Source organism: Calypte anna, chromosome 1, assembly GCF_003957555.1.
Source record: "Calypte anna isolate BGI_N300 chromosome 1, bCalAnn1_v1.p, whole genome shotgun sequence".
NCBI lineage: Eukaryota > Metazoa > Chordata > Aves > Apodiformes > Trochilidae > Calypte > Calypte anna.
Genome location: NC_044244.1, coordinates 7,815,440 through 7,835,496, shown reverse-complemented (window position 1 = coordinate 7,835,496; position 20,057 = coordinate 7,815,440). Strand labels below are relative to the sequence as shown.

The 20,057-nt window shown below is 42.6% G+C and overlaps 1 protein-coding gene across 1 annotated transcript in view; it reads right to left on the bottom strand.

Moving 5' to 3' along the window:
* The window catches only part of KIAA1324L (KIAA1324 like), a 97,464-nt gene that overhangs the window by 20,455 nt on the left and 56,952 nt on the right, over positions 1 to 20,057 (bottom strand). Inside the window, exons 3-8 of the mRNA XM_030450359.1 lie at positions 12,466 to 12,661; positions 11,713 to 11,860; positions 9,195 to 9,281; positions 6,850 to 6,955; positions 6,062 to 6,214; positions 4,903 to 4,991 (exon numbers count right to left, since the gene is read on the bottom strand). Coding sequence (XP_030306219.1) covers positions 4,903 to 4,991; positions 6,062 to 6,214; positions 6,850 to 6,955; positions 9,195 to 9,281; positions 11,713 to 11,860; positions 12,466 to 12,629 — 747 coding nt within the window. The 5' untranslated portion in view covers positions 12,630 to 12,661. The remainder of the gene's footprint in view (positions 1 to 4,902; positions 4,992 to 6,061; positions 6,215 to 6,849; positions 6,956 to 9,194; positions 9,282 to 11,712; positions 11,861 to 12,465; positions 12,662 to 20,057) is intronic.

Here is a 20,057-nt window from a genome sequence, read left to right as displayed (position 1 = left end):
GAGCTCACATGGTGTGTTAGGAAGCTTTAGGACTAGATCCACTAGTCAGGTTTTCCCTTGTAAATAAAATTAAGGTATTCACAATGTTTTAGGCCAAAACCAGACCTTCCAGATCCAGGACAGAAAAAGCAGAGAAGAGAAAAAGAAGTGACTGCATTCACAGATGTTTCTAAGATTTCAGGCCTTAAGAGTAAAGCAAAAATGCTTAAAACAGTTAATAATGTTCATTCCTATTTATCTACTGGATTTTCCCATTAAAATGTTTCCAATGAATATCAGACAGATAATTCTAACAACTGCATAACCAATCTCTGCATTTTAACAATTGTAACCCAAAACATAGCTTCTCTACTATAAAAATCCTCTATCAGGAAGACACCTGTTAGCAGAGAACATCACAAGTTCTGCATTTTCTCCATACTGGTTTGTTCTTTCCAAAGTCCTCACTTTCTCTCCATCAATTTTCATCACTTGAGTAAAAGCTAAAAGCACACAGGAACTCTTCCAGCCCTTCTCCAGTCCTTCTACATTACAACAGGAGAAGCCCATGAATGCTAACACGAGTTAGTCCTTTGCATTATTATATATAAAGGTATCACCTCTCTGACATTATCTTTCTTTGACAAGACACAGGTCTTCTTACTCCAGAAAAAGCTTAGGTGAGATGTATCACCTATGGGGTTGGGTTTCAAATTTCATCTGTCTTTGGGTCTATTCCTCAAAGGGTCTAATAAAGACAAAAATGAGTTGAGTTCCAGAACTGAAAAACCCAACTGGCAAGACTTTAATCTGGCCATAGCTCCTCCTCTGGCCAGAGGCAAAGGTACAGAGTTTGAGAGGGCAGATTTCACCTCACTATTTTGGTTTAGAGCCCCAAGCACATGCCCCTGCCATCCCAGGCATTGAGCTGACCAGCTTTGTACCTGGTTTTTTGTACAAAAAAAAAAAAAAAAATGGAAGAAGCTTAATTTAATGCTCAGGGCTTCGCATGAAAGCTCTGAAAGAAGCAATTCAGCTTAAGCTCTCACTCTCTGGCTTTGTCTGCACCATATTGCAGCCATTCCTCTGCCTGGTCAAGTAGCCTGGTTGATCCCAACTGACCCATAGACTTGACATCCCAGCTTGACATTGCACCTGCCTCATCCCTACAGACTTGTCTGGCAACCTCAGCTGAATCTGGTCATGGCAGTCAGGTCTGCTCTGCTCACTTTTTTCAGGTGCTCCTGCTGTCAGTGGCGTCTGCCTTGGCCTGTCCTACTGTCACACTTGGCTCCTGGCTCCTTCTTCCTTACACATCCGTTCGCCCTTGATGCTCCTGAATACTTAAATGATTTTCTAGAGTATTGCTACAGGAATGCTTCTGAAGCATCAGGGTGCACGGTATTTAAAATAAAAAGGATCAGAAGCAGGTAAAGTACCTGTGTGGTTGCCCAGACAGTCTGTACACACTAAGGTAATTCTATTGCCCCTGAGCAGAGAGAAAAGGGTCAGAAAGTGCCCACATGGCCATGCCAGGGTAGAATTTCTGGGGCTGAAGCAATCACCCTGGGACATCTAAAGCAATATAGATGGGTGAAAAGTCAATAGGAGTCCAGTGCCTAAGTCTCCTGAGGCCCCTTATTCATATGGAGTGGGGACAGCAGGAGGGAGACAACAGTATCATGTTCAGTGAAAAACCTGGCTGAATTTAGTAAGCCATGAACCACCAGGCCTTTAGGTTGGTGCTGTACATCACTCTTCACCTGAAGATGGGCTGCAGAGTTAGTCCCTCTTCCTTGACTGCTTCACATGGGGAGATGGATGGAGCATAGGTCAAACCTGGACCAATTTCCAGAGATGCAGAGCACCAAGTGGTGAAAGCAGTGGTGAACACCCAGCCAATAACTGTGCACCTATCACTCATGCTGTTGTTTCAAGTGGAAGATGAAGGGTGTCTGCAGAAAGACCCTCTTTGTATTCTGATGATGTCCATCAATGAAGACAAAGGAGTAAAGAAGAGAGTCAAGAGTGAGAGGTTATTTAATGCTAGAGAGCCTTGAACTGAAGGAGCAATGACAGGATAAGCCACAGGAGGCTGCACCTGGGGCTGTAGCTGTTAACACTGCTGTTAATTCCTGGAGTCCCTACAGGAAGTTAACAGAATAAGAATCAGTGACAAAAGCAGGCTGTCACTGCTGGGGCTAAACTCAGTGATGCTCTGATATTAAAGAAAACACACTCTCAGCTGCATTTGGAAATGGCTGGCTAGAAGACTCAAAATACTCCACCCTGCCAGAAAATATTAGGCTGGCAACCTGCAAGTGCTATGGATTTTGACCACTTGCTATCCCATCTGTACCTAAGAAATATGAGAATTGACAGGAAAAAGATAAAACAGGCCTGATCACATCTCTAAACCTTTGTGGGCTCCAATGCCCAGTAAATACAAGTTTCTTCTCCAAATCCCACCAAAATCCCTATACAATTGTTGGAACAAAACCAGGGTGCTCCACCATCAAGTCCTTATATGAGAGATCCAGAGAGACCGAAGATCTCTAGGTGAAACAACCTACTGAGAGCCCAAGTGTTTTGAGGCATCCCATGAGGCAAGCCCATGATTAGCAGCTGAGCTCTACTACTGCACATGAGCGCTCCCAAGCTATGTGTATACCATGATTTCAAGACATCGTGGGCTTTTGACACTATACCTGTACAGCCAAACACTTTTCCACCTCTAATATATGTGGTCCTGTGCCCTGGGAACATCTGAGTCAAGGCTCACTATAGCTGGGACAGGGCAAGTTGTCACAAGCCAGAAGTATTCCAGGAAAGACTGCTAACAACTAAGGGGTAGGATTTATTCTGGGACAGAACTTCAGCTTCTGGACCAAGCCTGTTTTTTTATGAGCATGGAGGTAGCACCAGTGACCCAGTGAGACCAATGACAAGTGCTTGGACCTCAGCATTTCTCAGTAACAGATGCATGATAAGCAGATTCTTCCAGGCAGAGGAGTGTCAGAGATAAAAGACAAGCCCAAAAAGCCTCAGAGAGATTCATCACTGAGAGGAAAACTGGCAAAGTAACTGGGAGACTCCTAGGAGCCAGACCTTGTTTTCAAATCAAGAAATCACTGTAAGCGTAATTGTAGTGAGACAGGACCAGGTGCCCTGAGTTACTGATGAGTGGGTGTGGGTTCACCTGTGTCTGGCCTCCCTCCTGAGCATGTGCAGGAGCAGGGGGCCAATAAGAGAGCAGCTGACATCCACGGAGAGAGCTCTCACTCTTCAGTGAGGATTGAGAAGCCCACAGCTCAAGGAGCCCCAGGAGCAGGCAAGAAGGGGTAGATCCCGGAGCCCCAGGAACAGCCCTAGGACATCGTCCAGGAATGGGCTAAGCCCCGAGGCCTCAGGATCAGCCCTAGGAGCAAGAAGGGCTCCTCCCCGCTTCATCTGGTGGAGAATGCGGGCAGCCTGCAGAAAACCTAGCTGGCACAGAAACTGCAAGAATGTTCTCCCTGTAAGGTATGATCAACAAGCTCTCTGGACAGGAAACCCCAGAGCAGAGGGAAGCCAAGATAAGGATTCTCTCTTTGGAAGCCCCTGAGCAGAAGGAAGCCAGGAGGATGGAATCCCATGGTATGGAATCCCACGGAGGAACCAGAAGAAAAAAAATTAATTAAAGTATAAATTAAAAGTATAAATTAAAGTATGGAATCCCACGGAGGAACCAGAAGCCCATGAGGAACCAGAAATCTCTTTGGAAACCCCTGAGCAAAGGGAAGCCAAGATAAGGATTCTCTCTTTGGAAGCCCCTGAACAGAGGGAAACCAAGCCAGAAGAGCAGATACAGGAGGGAGAATAATAACTAGAAGAACAACTTGCAGAGACTCTGTGAAAAGTGCCTGGTGCAACTTGCAGAGACTTTGTGAAATATGCCTAGGCTAAGCCCTTGAGCAGAGGGAAATCCCATGAGGAAGGGTTAAATCCCGAGGCCCATGAGGAAAGAAACCCCGGAACAGAGGGCAAGTGCCTGGGACAATTTGCAGAGACTTTGTGAAGAGTGCTCAGACAGCTTGCAGAGACTTTGCCAGAAAGGGGCTGACATCGAGCGAATATGTGGGTATGCTTAATTCCCCTTAAAGAAAGAAGGTTGAAAGAAAGAAGGTTGAGAATTCTCCCCAAAATAAGTGTAAGGGTTGAGAATTCTCCCTAAAAATATATGTAAAATAAGTTATATGTTATATGTAAGTTATATGTTAAAATCTTGTAAGTTATATTTTTGTGTAAAAATCCTCTAACCTCTCGGCGCCTCCTCGATGCTCTTAGTTGAGTGTCCCGCGGGGCCCGAAGAAAAATCCTGTAAAAATCCTGTATGTCTATGTCTAAATCCTGTATAAGTGTGTTTTGTACTGCCTCTCGGCGCCCCCTTGATGCTCTTAGCTGAGTGTCCTGCGGGGCCCGAAGAAAAATCCTGTAAGTGTATTCTTGTGTATAAAAAATCGTGCTATGTAAATATGTAAATGTCTATGTAAATGTCTGTGTAAAAAAAAAAAAAAAAAAAAAAAAAAAAAGGGGGAAATGTAGTGAGACAGGACCAGGTGCCCTGAGTTACTGATGAGTGGGTGTGGGTTCACCTGTGTCTGGCCTCCCTCCTGAGCATGTGCAGGAGCAGGGGGCCAATAAGAGAGCAGCTGACATCCACGGAGAGAGCTCTCACTCTTCAGTGAGGATTGAGAAGCCCACAGCTCAAGGAGCCCCAGGAGCAGGCAAGAAGGGGTAGATCCCGGAGCCCCAGGAACAGCCCTAGGACATCGTCCAGGAATGGGCTAAGCCCCGAGGCCTCAGGATCAGCCCTAGGAGCAAGAAGGGCTCCTCCCCGCTTCACGTAATGATCTCAAAAACAGTATCATGTTCTCTACTTACTTTTCCTTCCTTATCACACGGGGTATGGATCTGGAAAAAGTCTTTGTTTGTGCATGGTGGACGTTCTATGCACGCACTGGATCCCTCTTCTAATAAAAAAAAAAGTTAGGGAACGGGATGTTAAATTATAAAACAGTCACATTACAACTATACAGCCTTAAACAACTATAACAACCTTGAATCTGGAGATTAAAGAGAGTCAGCAGAAAAACCCAAAACTAAGAATGAAAATCAAGCTGTTAATGAAGTCTACATTAACCTTTGCCTGAACTGAAGGGTGAGGAACAGGGAAAATACCAGCTATGCTTGTACTGTCACACTGAAAGTCATTGGTTCAGAAGAACCAGGGAGTCACCCAAATATTCACCCCACCTCTCCACTAGTTTGTGTAGTCTGCAAAGCATGAAAATATGTTCTTACTTGATAAGGAACAAAACCTCTCTAACTCAATAGAAACTTCCCTACAGAACTGGCCCATTTTTTCCTCTGGATATTTTTGCAAAATTCCAGTTCCTGCCACATGCCCAGGCACAAGTCCTTAGCCATTTACCATAATCTGTGATAGCAGGTCCTGACTGGTAGCTGATTCTTTTAAAACTCTTAAAACTACAAGGAAGAAAACTGAAGACATTTTGCCAATGAAGAATGGATTTTGCCCATATTATTGGATGACCGAAGGCTCACCACAGCTCGAATGCAGAGGACTTTGAGGACCAGAGTTTGAAACTACACCACCACACCTCCCAGCTACACAGGAGGCAAGGACTGGCCAGGAAAGGATTTGGAATGGAGATTCCTGGATAGATGAGAAATCTGAAGGCAGTGAGGAAGCCAATTCAGGTCATTGCCAACCGAACACACAAATCACCACAAGAGGGCACCGCACGCCGATTGCCAAGCTGCAGAACTGGTCCCTGCCTGGTCAGAAAGCTCTCCATCCCTTCACGTTAGCTTTAGATCATCTTAGCCAAGAGCACTTTCGGCCCCTGATGTGTACAAATCCTCTCTGCAGCTTTTGGTTACCCTCATCTTCATTTTCCATCTGCATACCAACTGGAGACTAAACTTCACTGATGGATAAAACCGTTATCCCATCTGCACACAGAAACACAACACTCAAGACTCTCATGGTGTTGCTTAACCCATTTGGTTTATGTACCTGCATAGTATATTTCTTCTTTACACTTGGTGCATTCTTTAGCTCCTTTCTCAGAATAAGTATTTCGTGGACACACCTGACACCCAGATGAGCCTGGTTTGTCACTGAAGGTACCAGGTTTGCATGCAAAGCATTCTGATGTGTATGCAACCCCTGTAAGGTAAAACACAGGTAAAGCACTGCCATAGAGTATGCTCCACAACTACTGCCCTTCTGCCCATAGAGGAAGGTAAGGCAGCTAAGTAACAAAGCTTAAAGATCACAGAATTTCACCACTCACTTTAGGGACTGTGGCTTTTTTGACTTGATTTAGGTCTCTGATCTTTGCTCCTCCACATAAGTGTGGCCCATGTAGGAACCTTACATGACTCTCCAAGCTTGCTTGCACTTAGAATGGGAACAAAGGAGCAATCCTAGATTAATTCAATTATTTAAATATCACTGTTATGATATATATATCCATTTATCAGTTTTGAATGGCTTACCAACAAACATGGTCTTTCTGTACCATATTAAAGACTGCCCCTTGAAGACAACCTACTTGCTCGTTTTTCTATTTGCTAAGCCTGTCTTCTCCAGTAGATGGCATCATTTACCAGCTAAACTAATTTTTCAGATTTTTTTCCTTGTCTGAAGTCTTGTTCTGTTCTGTTTCTGCACTTTGGAGAAGGAGACAGGGCACCAGGGCGCTAAAAAAGCCACTTTGGTGCTGTAAGCCCACCACTAGAAATAGCACTTGGCAAGCACTGTATCACAGAGATAAGACCAAAGAGGCAAATATCACTTACCTTCAATTGTGATGTTTTTCACCAGAACTGGTTTTACTACTTTGGACCCCATGAGAATCCCAGTTGTTCTCCAGTATAATATATTGCTACCTGTTTTCAGAGTTACCTGCAACAATATGCATGACAGTTACCTCACCTCTTACATCCCCTCACCAATACATTGTTTTATTTCTTACTTCCATTACTCAGATTTCTTGCACTCTAGCAGCAACCCTGGCTTTTCCTAAGCTGCTGAGTCGACAAGTAATAGAGAGACAGCTACGCAGATGCTGTAGAGACATCTCTGAGGAGTGTCTAAGTGGGTTTAATAAAAAAGCTGCTCAACACTCCAGTTTCATGGAAAATCACCAAGAGCTGTTTCTGACCTTGTTGCAAGCAGAAAGAGGAAAAATCTGTCCCTGCCTTCATCCAGCTACCCCTGGCACTCAGAAGCTTTTATCTCTAGCTCCACATTCAGATACAGCCAACCAGTTTGTTTTTAACGCCTTGAGATACATTTTTATTAAGAAGCCCAACATGACCCAGAGTTCAAAACTCCAAGCTCACTAGCAAGTTTTGTTTCAAAGTTTTAAAACCCAATCTCTGCCTGCATTTACACCCCCAGCAGCAGTCCCACCCCTCCTGCTCACCTGCAGGAGATGAGATGCAGACAACAACCCAGTTCCCAACTGCTTGGTGGGTTGGGGGCACCATGGTTGGGATGAGGAGCAGGAGCAAGGCAGGACCACTCCTCTCAGCAGCAGTGGTGATGCCTTCAACTGCTGCCTTCAACTCACCTGTGCAGCTACAGGACTTCTCTACTTACTAAAAGCAGCAGATTCACCAAGACCTTGCCTGGCCCAAAAAGATGCACTTTATCTGCTAGCCCAGTACTAGATGCCTACTGCCAATACAGTGATAGTAGCCTGAAGGTGCTATATTTTCACACAAGAAGAGGGATAAACTCTACCAGCATGAGGGTTCAGGATAATGAGACTCACAGCAGTGCTATACAGGCCATAGTTTTTGTTCACTGGACAGGGTCCAAAAACTCTGCAAATTGGAGACACAGCTTACTGTATCTCCACTCCCCAAATATGTACTATCCAGAGGGGCACAGGAGAGCTGGGTTAATGCACGTAACTGTGGAACTCCGACCATATTGAACTAAATATAATGTTGTGTGGTGTAGAAATACCCAACAGCAGCTCTGGTGCAGCAGAACTGGGATAATGAAAGCAGAGGCTGCAGTAACTGGAAAATCGGGCTCAGAGAAGTTGCCATGACAGGATTTGCAAAGCAGGCAAAAGCCTTGAAGGGAGCCAGACCAGTGACCTCACCAAGCTCACATGTCTACATTTAGCCAAGCATTCAGGTCACCTTCATAGTCAGAGGAGACACTTGCACATCCTGGACAATGAGCTCAGATGCCACCATCTCCTCTGCAGACACTGCCTACATCTCTCAAATCACTCAAGTGGATGCCCCAGACTCAGATCAACCTCTCATTTTGTGTCACTCACCCCCCCTCACCAAGTTCTCCTGCCTCATGATCAGACTTACCCAGGGCTTGCCCCTAAGCCCACAGACACCACCAACCAGAACTGGCTCAAGAATATGGTTTCTTCTCCAGAAGAACAAGCAGACCATGGAAAAGAGAGTGGGCTGCTGTCTATGCCAATAAAAAGCCTTTTCCATCTGGCATAATGTCACCTGTGCTAGGCCTTTGCTAGCACAGCTCTGAGAATTAGGGTATCTAAGCATCATCATGAGCTAACTGTTTGACCTAAACATGGGCTGTGCACCAAAAAAATTCAGCCAGCTGGGTCATGGGCTGGCCAAAGGGCTGCTGCTCCCAATGGGGACATGCTCACATCAGCACTGCTGGGTCGTCCTGCCAGGTTGCTTTTATAAAAGATAAGTCACCACGGACCAGGAACTGGGTACAGTCCACTTCTTCCAGCACAAATTTGAGAAGAAAATGCCTGCCCTGCCTGCCTGCACATACACACACTGCCCCCATTGCTCAGCTAAGCAACAGGGAATAATCTCATGCCCTCAAAAGCAAACTGTTGTAAAAGATTTCAATTACAATCATGCAGAGTGACTGTGGCATGTGGATTTGCGTGAAATCTATTTAACTTCATGAAGCACTTGATTCAAAGCCCAGAGAAATCAAAGCCAAGTCTTGCATCTATATAACTCCTTTTGGGATCAGCCCCTTAGAGATCTCAGTGGCTTTGCCCACAATACTCGGGAAGCTGTATTGCTTCAGATGTATTCACAGAATCTTTGCTCTCAGAGGAAAAAATCATAGACATTTATAAATGGAAAAAGCTTCTTGAAGGTATTTTTTTCATACTTACAGTATGAGAGCCCCATTCTCCATTGTCTGTTAGCTTCACCCACTTGTCTGCTGTAGACTCCATCTCTTTGCACTGGTCATTTTGTATCTGTTAATTAAAAACACAAGATCAGTGACCACAATTAGATGCAACTCTCTACCAGACTCAGGTCTGCTGCCTACAAATTTAGGACATCATCTGCCTTATTTGTGGCAAAAAACCCACACCAAACAACTTCCAAAACCTGCTAACAGGTTAACAAAGCCTCAAATTATCACCGCTAATGCAGATGGAAAAAAAGAATTGAGAATCTCTCAGCCTTGTCTTCTCACTATCTGGTCAGACTCAGATGCTGATCATCTTGTTGCCTCCTCTATCTCTTGAGCCCACAAAGACCCAATTCACTAAAACTTAGAGACCATGGGCATCTATGTAGGAGGGGAGGTAGTGGCCAAAGCCATCATCAGCTAAGTCTTTGGCTCCCTGCAACCTGACCTCACTAGGGATGAGAGATAACTTTATCAGGGAGATTCAACATGCCATGGAAAGTCTGCCATGGGAAGGGCACGAGTATGACTGCCCCTTGCCCAGGTCCAGAACAGCTCAGCAGCCTTTCCTTGCAGCAATGTTTGGTGGTCCCCTTTTTTCTTCTCATAAGTGTCCTCTCTGAAGAAAAAAATATCAATTCCAATGAGACATGAGTTCAATTCCTCAGCTTTTATTCCACCAGGGAGAAAGGGTAGTTTAGAAGAACACTTTCAGAAGACCTGGGGTCAAGAATTCTCCTCAAACTTGCTCCACTTCAAGACCCAAATAAGTCAAATAGCTTCACATCCTCCAAAGCATCTGGGAACTTTATTCTCATCTAGATCAACAGCACTGAGGAAAAGATGTGAGAAGAAGCACTTAAGTAAAAAGTGGAGCCCTAATTATCTTATGCAATTTGAGCTACAGCATCTTTGTGCCTCAGTTTCCATCTGCAAAAAGGAGGTAAGAATATGGAGTGTCTCCACACCAGATGTACAGAGCTTCAGTGAGTGAAAAGAGCTTGGGAAGGGTAGGCTGCAGAAGCTCTGGGGATCTAACAAGAAGCATCCCCACTTGCTTCCCATGTTTGAAGACATCTCCTCACTTACTCACCAAAAAAACCCAAAAATCTTTGCCATTTCCAGGCAGCCTGCAAGCCACTGCCACTGAAATGCCACTTCCCAGACCTAATGTGTCATTGTTAAACATACTTAAGCACAAAGACATTCAAGGGGAAAAAACAAAAACAAACAAACAACAAAAAAAAAAAACCAGACTTCTAGAGGAGTATTAAATATGGTTTCCCTGAAATCCTAAGGCTGAATAGAAATTATTTACATGGGCACTTCTATAAAGGACTGCACTACTTGCTGCTTCTTGGATGGGGAGTGATAAATTAAAGGAGATGAATGAGTGGGATATGGATAAAAGAAATATTCAAAAAAGCCATTTTCAAAACCAGTGCTCAGAGAAACAACATATTTGTTCTATTGCAGGATCAGATCAGTCAGTCAAGCAGCTGGAGCAGAGATTCATCATCATGGTACATTTGTCTGACAGCAGAAAGTGTATTTGCTGCTTTGTCCTCATGAAGAGGGCAAGATAGTCCAATATAAAAGGGAAATGGCTAAATTCTATTGTCTGCACTGTCTGGTAATGAAGTGCAACAGATTGCCCTGATGTAGTGGCAAGAGGGTGCCTCCAGCAGGTTATTTTTGTCTTTCACATCCTTACTAAGGATAAGGATAAGGATGTTTCACACCCTTCTTCAAGCTTCAAGAAACATTAACTGACACCACCTATTCTGTGAGATACCATGAGCTGTGTTTTTCAGGTGAAAACTAGAGTTTACCAGACCAGGGAAAGAAGTAATAACAGAGTAGTAAATCCTGTTTCAGAGCTAATGGCCCCTACCTGCTCCATTCCACAGAGTGGACATTCTCAGAACCTAATTCCTACTGAAAGTCATCTGAATTTTTACTCCTAAATTTCTTTGGAGAATTGTCATTTCTGGCTTATTTTTAAGGATCACCATTTTGTCTATTCTGTTTTACTTCTTATTTTAATTGCTATGACCAAAACTGACCTAAAACTAAAGCTAAGGTTTACACATACTAATGCCTTGGAGCACATCAGGTTCTGGATGCCTGCCTTGAAAGAAGGATTTTTGAACATTTACGTCCCTTCAAAGGCATCTTAAGTCAAACACTCCTAAACTGGAGCATCTACCACCAACAGTTCTTTGAAAAAGGCTGGACTAACAGGAGCAATCATGACTAAGAAAAATTCTAGTGTGTGGTAGATAGGATCAGTTTAGCCTGACTATTGTAGCTGAAATAAATGCCAAAAAAAGCAGCAAAAGTGGCAGAAATGAGACTTTTTTTTTTCTTTTACCTTGTTCAGCTACAGACATATGGGGGATGCAAAGGAAGGAAAAAGCTGTTTCTGATGGTCTTTATTTGGACTGAATTCTTACAATATAAGGTTGGATTCATCATATAAAAGGCCTTACAAAAAATTCAAAGAAGATGTTGTTGTCAATATACTGGTATTCGAAGAAGACAGAACCAGATTTCTTCAGGTGCACAGCATAGATGAGAGAAACTGTACAATCATCCCTGTTGGACTCGATGTAATTCCCTCGAGGTGTCCATGAAGAGCTGAAGAACATTAAAAAAAAAAGCCCCAGCTGAGGTCACAGACACTGAGATATTTTTTTTAATACCACCATACAAAAGTACTTTATAAAGAACCCAGAATCCCACAAGAGCTCACTGCACTGAGTTTATAACTTTTTTACTGGATTACCATTTCTTTTTCATGTACATATACTTTTTATTACAACTATGCATGGGAGAAGTACAGACTACATAGGAGAGGTTTATTACTCATAGGTTGAACATACTTTAAATTACACTCAAGAAACATGCTTCTGCAACCACCATGAGTTTCTAAATAGGTTTTCACAGTACCTTTTAACCACATTTCCTATACCATACCATAGCATACCATTAATATGACCCTGGAGCTTTCCAGCTACAAATAAGAGCAGATACAGGGTGGTCGAAAACTAAATAGGTGATGATGATCTTGGGAAGACTGTGATAACAGCAAAAAGATAGCTACAAATTTCAATTCCCAGTCATTATTATTTGCCATTTGTAGGGCTGGTTGCCCTCTGGAAAGCTTATAGAAGTCAGCTTAAGGCTCTGTGCTGCTGAGCTGTCTCAGGTTTACCCATCCAGACACAAAGAGAACTCCTTACTTGTTGCAGCTGCTGGCTTTGTTCTCAGCTGAGCCAACAGCTGTGTCCATGAAAGTTGCCACGTTAGAGAATCCTGCTGGCAGCTCATCCCACTCATCAAACTTGATCCCACTGCCCAGCGAGTAGGTCCCTTCTGCACATTTGCTGCACACCTGATTCTTCATCTCTAAGTACTCACCAGAGGCACAAGAGAAAGCTGGGGAGAGAAGCATTTCCAACATTTGAACAGAGAAATTAAACCAAATTCATTACTTTTTTTGCATCTTAATAATTAAAAGTGAACTGTCACTAAAGGGAATCAAACAGGAATGTCCCAGCCCTTGGAATACAAGATCTCACCTATCAACTTTAGCTGCAAAACTGAAATGTTCACCAATGTCTGTTTTTTTCACTGTGGCACTGAAACCAAATTTCAGATGACAGCTCCTGATTTACAACTTGTCTTCAACAGCAAAGCATGATTTTAGAAACAAAATGTTTACCCACAAACTGTGTCCAAAATCAGTTTGTGAAAATGAGGGCTTGTAGTACAGTTTTCTTCACTCATCCTCAGCCACCTGTTGCACTTTGATCTCAAAATCACCAGAGAGCCGAAGCATCTGAGAGCCAGAGCAGACTCATCTCACCCACCCATATGGTAGCTGTGGTATAACACTACAAACCTCATCTCTACTCAGTTGCAGACCTAATCCAAAATTCTCTCCACATTTCTCCTCCTGTGGGCTGCCTGCAGAGCGCTGAGCATCTTGCCTGATAGACCAAGTAGGTGGTCTTGGAAATATTCACCAGTGGGCCTGTGTCTTGCAAAGGGGAATCTATGGCTGGGGTGATATTACCATGATGAGAAAATAGACACTGGTTGCACCTTAAACGTGTAAGTATGTTATTAATTAATTAATTAATCCTGCTTTTTTTTTTTTTCCTTTTGAATGGAAAAAGGACCATTTTGAATGGTGCAGAGAGAAGACATCAAGAAGGGAAAAAAAAAATAGCAATCTCTCTCATGACATATTCCAGTCCTTTAAGTTTCCACATTTTTATTAAGAAAACTAAACAGCAAGAACTGGAGAGCTCTGCTTAACCACACATTCCAGATTTGTGAATTTCAAATAAGGAGTCAGTAACTGCACACGATTTGCTGCTATAATGAAGATGCAGAAGGCAGCAGAGACTCTTCCATTGCAGTGAGGTTGAGTGGATATTATTGCTTTAATGGAACTAATGCCTTTTAACTCCTTGTAACCTGATCTTTATAGAGAAAAAAGGAATGTAAGAGATCAGAAAGGCTGCTATGCAGGATACTGGCAAGCATCAAGAGAAACGAGCATCTTATTTAGATGGGGAAATTCCTTCTCTCCCTTTTCTAAGAATCTTATTTCAAATGCAGCAGCATTTCCCACCAAAACACATATGCTGGCAAGCAAACTATCTCTGAGCAGGCCAGCTGCTTGCCAGCTTCAATTTGGGGCTGAACATGGCTAATGGCAACATGAACCACTTTTGACATTTGAACAGATGCATCGCTGGTCTGGTCTGGTTCCAGGCAGCTGGGAGTGGCTGGAAGGGGATGGGGAGGAAACAAGAGGTGTTAGGAGCACAGAGACAGTCTCCTCTCCTAATGTTGCACAACTTGCTCTTCCATAGAACCACAGAATTGGTTTGGTTTGGAAGAATATTTAAGGTCATCAAGTCCAGTAGTTAACTCAGCAGTGCCAAAGGTACCTTATTCCATCAAGAAGGAAGTCCAGAAGCCAAGCTAAACCCTCTTTAATGTAAGCAGCATCAATTCAGGAGTCTGTCCATGGCAGGTTGTGGCCATGCCCAGAGGGACCCTGAAGATCCAGGCCCATGTAAAGGGCAGTAGGCACTTGCCCAGGAGTAAGCAGGGCACAGAGAAATGATCTATCCCAGGACACCAAAATTTTGTCTTATGGATGCTCCATCCAACACACAGCTGAGCATGGATCCAGCCCTGCCCAGTGACTGCCAGGCTACAGAAACAGTTGACATTATTGACACTGTGTTTGTAGGGGTGACACATGCAATCAGATGTCAATGGAAAGGATAACACCACCAGATAGGAGGCTAATATGCAATGTGAAGCTTCAAGAATCTAAATCATATATTTTTAGTAAGTGTTCTGATTTGGCCTCCACCAAGCCCTCCCTCCCTCTTACTTCAGACTCCAGACGGAAATTTTTTCTCTTTGCTTAGAGGCAACCTTCATGAACATCACCTATCCCTAACATCAGAGCCCATACTTAATTTTCAGAGAAAATGCCTTTATCAAATAGCTTCTTACATGTCTACCCTGTTTCAGAAAACAGAACTAAGGCTGCTAAATCATGTAGGCACATTACTAATGTTTGGACATCACTATTCTCTCTCATTGTCCAACTGCAAACTTTCCTATTACACCCTTGAAGTATCAGTTTTCATGCTACACACCAATTTACATTGTAAAGATTGAATTTGACCTTCTTTCTTTTTGTAAAAAAAATCTGAAATGCATTAAAGTTTCATCACTTGCCCATCATGGGCATTTTTTAAACTGGGACATTTTCAGAGGCAGTTAGGAACACTGTGGTGCTGGCTACACTGATGCCTTCAGCTTCTCCATAAAAACCATTGCAATTGTTGATGTTTTGCAGCTGCAGCTTTCTTAAAATAAATACAGAGAAAAGAAAACATTGTGGTTTCTACAACTGACCACCAGACTTGGTCACAAAAGAAGCTGTTAAGTGCTGCTAGACATTGCAACAGGCAGCCACACACATCCATGCAAACATTCAATAACGATGACACTGAATTCACTTCATAAAAAATCACCAAGAGCTGCAGTACTAATACCCTCAGAAACCATTGTATAAGTCTTGTCAAACAGACCTCATTTCATTCTTTAAAGGGATTACAAGTGGCTTGATAAAGGTGACTGAGTGGATGTAATAGACTTAGGGTTTCTAATACAGTTAACTTAGTTATGCATGTCATTCTGATGAAGAAGGTAGTACCATACAATCCCAGTAAAGCACGTCTTAAAGGGATTAAGAACTGCCTGAGTAACAGATCTCAGACAGGGCTGTCAGTGGGAAACCAGCACTGAGCAGGTAGGAAAGGGGCAGCTCTGCCTGCCCCAGGACCAAGTCTGGTGGCTGTTCACAGTTTTATCAAGGATCTGAAGGCAAACTGAAAAGGAATTAAAACCAGCAGGAGAGACTGACAGAGTGATAAACCCTAAAGTAACACAAATGATTCTGTTCTGTTGGACACTCTGAGCTCACTCACAGTCTGCAGAAGGCAGAAACATGTCCCAGAGGGCAGAAAGGCTGACAGGTCAGAGTAGAGCCACTACTCATCAGGAGCTTCCACTGTCAAGAAGTGCAAAAAGGTGTTAATGAGATCTGAGGATATCTTTAGAGGTAGAGGTAGAGATGTGCAGAATGAAACCTGTGTATTACAGGCAAGAAGACCGTACTAATACTGAATATAGTTGTGATTTGCCATTTTTAAGAGGTCAAGGCAAAACAAATGGAGGTAACATCTTGCAGTGGGAGATCTGAAGTGCTTGGTCTATTTAGGTTATCCAAAAGAGACTAAGAGTCAACTTGATTAATATATAAGCATCTTCAGAATCCCACTGGGCTCCAATCAAGCAGAGAACTGCATAAGAAGAACTACTTTCTGGAAGATGAACCCAGACAAGTTCAAATTGGAAATAAAGCATACATTTTAAATAGGAAGAATGACTGACTACAGGAGCAATCTGTCATGGCATATGATGGACCCTTTTTCCCTCAAGTGCTTCAATACCACAACTGGACACCAGACAGAAGAAAAGCTCAGGCCAAATACAAATTATCAGCCTCAGCATCAGCCTAACTGGATGCATTTTAATAGCTTTTGAGGTCAAACTATCTAATTAATTCCCCTTCTCTTAAACAATGTGAGCCAAGAGTGATGGTATCTTCCCTCCCTCCTAGGGCACACCACAGACATAGAGCATCCTGAAGCAGGAAACCTGCCCTCCACTTCCAAAGAGTGCTTGCAATACATTATTACTCTGCAGGTCTAATAGCATTTACAGTCACCTTCCAGACATGGAAACAGCTCCCTAGAGAGCAAAACAGACCATAAACAGGCTTGCCTCATTTGCCCTTTGACTGCAAGGCTCCAGGGTCATATTCTGTCTTTCAGTACAGATGTGGCTGTCTCAGTGGCTTTGGTGGACTCAATCAGTTGAAACATTTCTCTTCTAGTAACTGATCCTAACAATAAGATGTTGCTTAAATGCCTGATGCTGGGGCCTGGACAGGCTTAGAAGAACACAATTAGGTTGACAGAATAGATACTCACATTTATATTACTCTTCAACTACTTCTGAAGCATAAAACCTGTCTCTAGAATGTTTTTTCAAGTCAAGTATCTCCCAGATATTGCTGTGCTGTGAGAAGCATCAGAAGATCTGCAATTTCACCAGAAGATTAATGAAAGCTCAATTCTCAATTCTCTGTCTTCCAACACCAAACCAGTAACACTCAGCTGCTTCCCTCTTTTGTGCAGCCACTCAGCTTTACACACTCCTTCAGCTTCAGCTTCCCAGTCCCCACACCTCTTCTCTCCAGATGTTTTGCTCCTGACATTTCTCACTTAAAATACCTAAAATTTTTTCAGTTCTTCTGTTTATTCTGCTGCCACATTCATATGCACCCTTCTGGGTGCCCCTTGCTCTCAACACATAACAATTAAAAAAAAGACACGGGACTGGATTGTGCTAGATTATAACAGCATTAGAAATGGACAGCAACAGAACAATTCTACCTAAACCAGTGAAAATATACAGGAAAAATAATCTCAAACACTTGTTTTCCATCTCTCCCCCCTCCATTCCTACATTGATTATCCAAAGGCTCACTTCCTGGGATTTGGGTGAGACACTGCCATGTCCTGCAGACAGAGTCTGAACTGAGCTAGCTCAGCCTTTGGTGGGCAGAGCTCAGAAAGGAAATATGAGGTTGGCAGCAACCCACAGTTGTCCCTCTGAACAGCTGCTGGATTCATCAGACACATGCCACAAACCTGGAGGGGAAGATGTGGCCAAGGACAAGCACATAGAAGCATCTGTTCAGTGATACCCTGGGACACCAGGGTCCACATGACATGGTGCCAAGAACCAACCAAAATAAGGGGTGAGGAGAAAAAAAGAAAGTCAAAGGACAAGAGGAAATCATTGCTTCATTATTAATGTTTCCTATAATCTCAGCCAGCTTCAGAATGTCTTCTGTGAATAATTTATACAAGGCTTCTCCAATAGACTGTGAATAATTGATGTTCATTTTCTTCAGTCATTATATCCCAATGTGTTATCAGGAACCAGACTGAATCTTAATTGAACAAAAAAGTCTGTCAAGGTTGCTTAGGCTTGAAATGTGATCACACTGAAAGCTGATGTAACTTTATTACCATTTTTATTTTATCATTTAGACACTGAAAGGTGGGGTTTTGGCATGGGAATACTCAATAAATTCATGAAAATGTGACATGGACTGGAAGAAGGCAGTCATCACCATAAGGTTAACAAGCATATTTGCTACCAGGGTTACAACAATCATAGAATCACAGAACTAGTTGTGGATGTAAGAGAGCTTTAAGTCCTACCATTAATCCAGTGCTGCCAAGTCCACCTCTAAACCATGTCCCTAAGCACCACATCTACACATCTTTTAAATACCTCCAGGGATGGAGAGCAGCTCTCCAGGCCACACGGATTTCATCAGGCTTATTTTGATTGCTTACCAAAAAAAATGGCTTCTAGTGCCATCTGAGATTTCCCTCTGCACATACACACACACACACATACACACATACACACACACACATAAACACACAAACACACACACATACACACACACAGACACACACACAGACACACTCACACGCACACACACAAACACAAACACACACACACACTGTGCTTGCCTCTCATCCCTCTACCAAGCCACTGTAAATCTCAAGGTCTTGCCAGCTGCCTTCCTGTTCAAAGACAAATCAGTGGCTCAGAGGAAATTGTTTAACTGATTTAATAGCATCTTGTAGACAAACAGGGTGAAGAAATCATCAAAAGACACTAAAGCCAACCTTTCTCCTGCAAGTCTCAATACACATGTTAACATGTAGTTCCTAGCAACTCCTTCAGGAATGACACTTTGTGGGTTCATACAAACTCTTGTGCTTTTTTTTTATCTATTTACCTAGAAGAATCTGTACTTCCAAAAGCCAGCATTTGGACTTATTCTGAAAATTCAGTGTGTTGTTCATGTACAGAAGAACAAATCTGGAAAAATTAATGGTAAAACTAGAGTTTCTACTTTTTATAACAATACACATTAGGAAAACATTCAGATGGAGATGCCACAGCAAAATGTAACTTCAAGCCCCAGTCCAGGTGGGAAACCTAATGCTAAAATAGGACTCACCTATCTGTCTCAAGTTAGGAACATGCATTGGCAGGGATGCTCTCAGGGGAACAGGTAATATGACAGGCCAAGGACCAAATCTATACCATATCAAGAAATTCTCATATTCTCTCATTTTTATACCCACTAAGAATACACTTTTTTGGTATTTAGGTTTGAGAGTGCAACCTTCCATATCCGAGTTGGAGGTTAACAGGCAGGGTCATGGAAGCCATGCAACGGTTTAACAGAGAGAAGAGAAGTTGGTGGTCAAATTGAGGGAGCAGATCAGGATATACCATTGAAGTGAGCAATCTCAAGGAGCAAGGAAGGAATGGGGAGATCTTCTGAACAGATTTTTGGAACACTGTCTCACAACAGTACTTTCCTACAGCTCAGGTACCCATCTGTCACCTTATGTAGGTAATATCTCTGTGCATTTGTCAGATGTAGAAGACATGGTTAAACACCAGCAGCCATTAGTAGCTTGATGTCATTGTTTCTTCCAAGGTGAATACCCAAAGAAGCAATATCTGAATAACATCAAAAATTAAAAAATAAAAAAATAATGACACATCAATATTGATGAAGACAAGATCCAGTGCTTTCAAGTCGTGAGAAAAAATGAGGATGTATACAATCAACAGTGATGTCACCAGTGATGAGTTCCTCTCTTCAGCTGTAATGTAGAAATCCCATTCATTTCAAGGCTTATTAGTGAGACCAGAAAAAAATCCTCAGTGAATGTAAAATAAAAAAGGCAAAAAAGCCTTCTGATGATTTGTTAGGATTGACATGTTTGCTTTAAGAGGATGTAACTCTGGACTTACTTAAGCCCTATGAAAAGTAGTTCTTACATGCATTCATATATGAAGACAATGAAACTGTGGTGATAGTAACTTTTTAATTAGATAGCAAGCTATTTTGAGATAACAAATAAATGTGACTGTGTAATCAATAACACCATTCTCATGGGATTATTTCTGCTAACACTCACTTCCCCATCTGCAGTAATGGAAACATTAAAGAAACTTCTAAAACTTATCATGTTTTTTATTGTGTTCAAGTCTTCACCAGACAAATTCAAAATTCTAAGTAAAACTCCAGAAGAACCAATTCTTTAGCACAATGATAGCACAG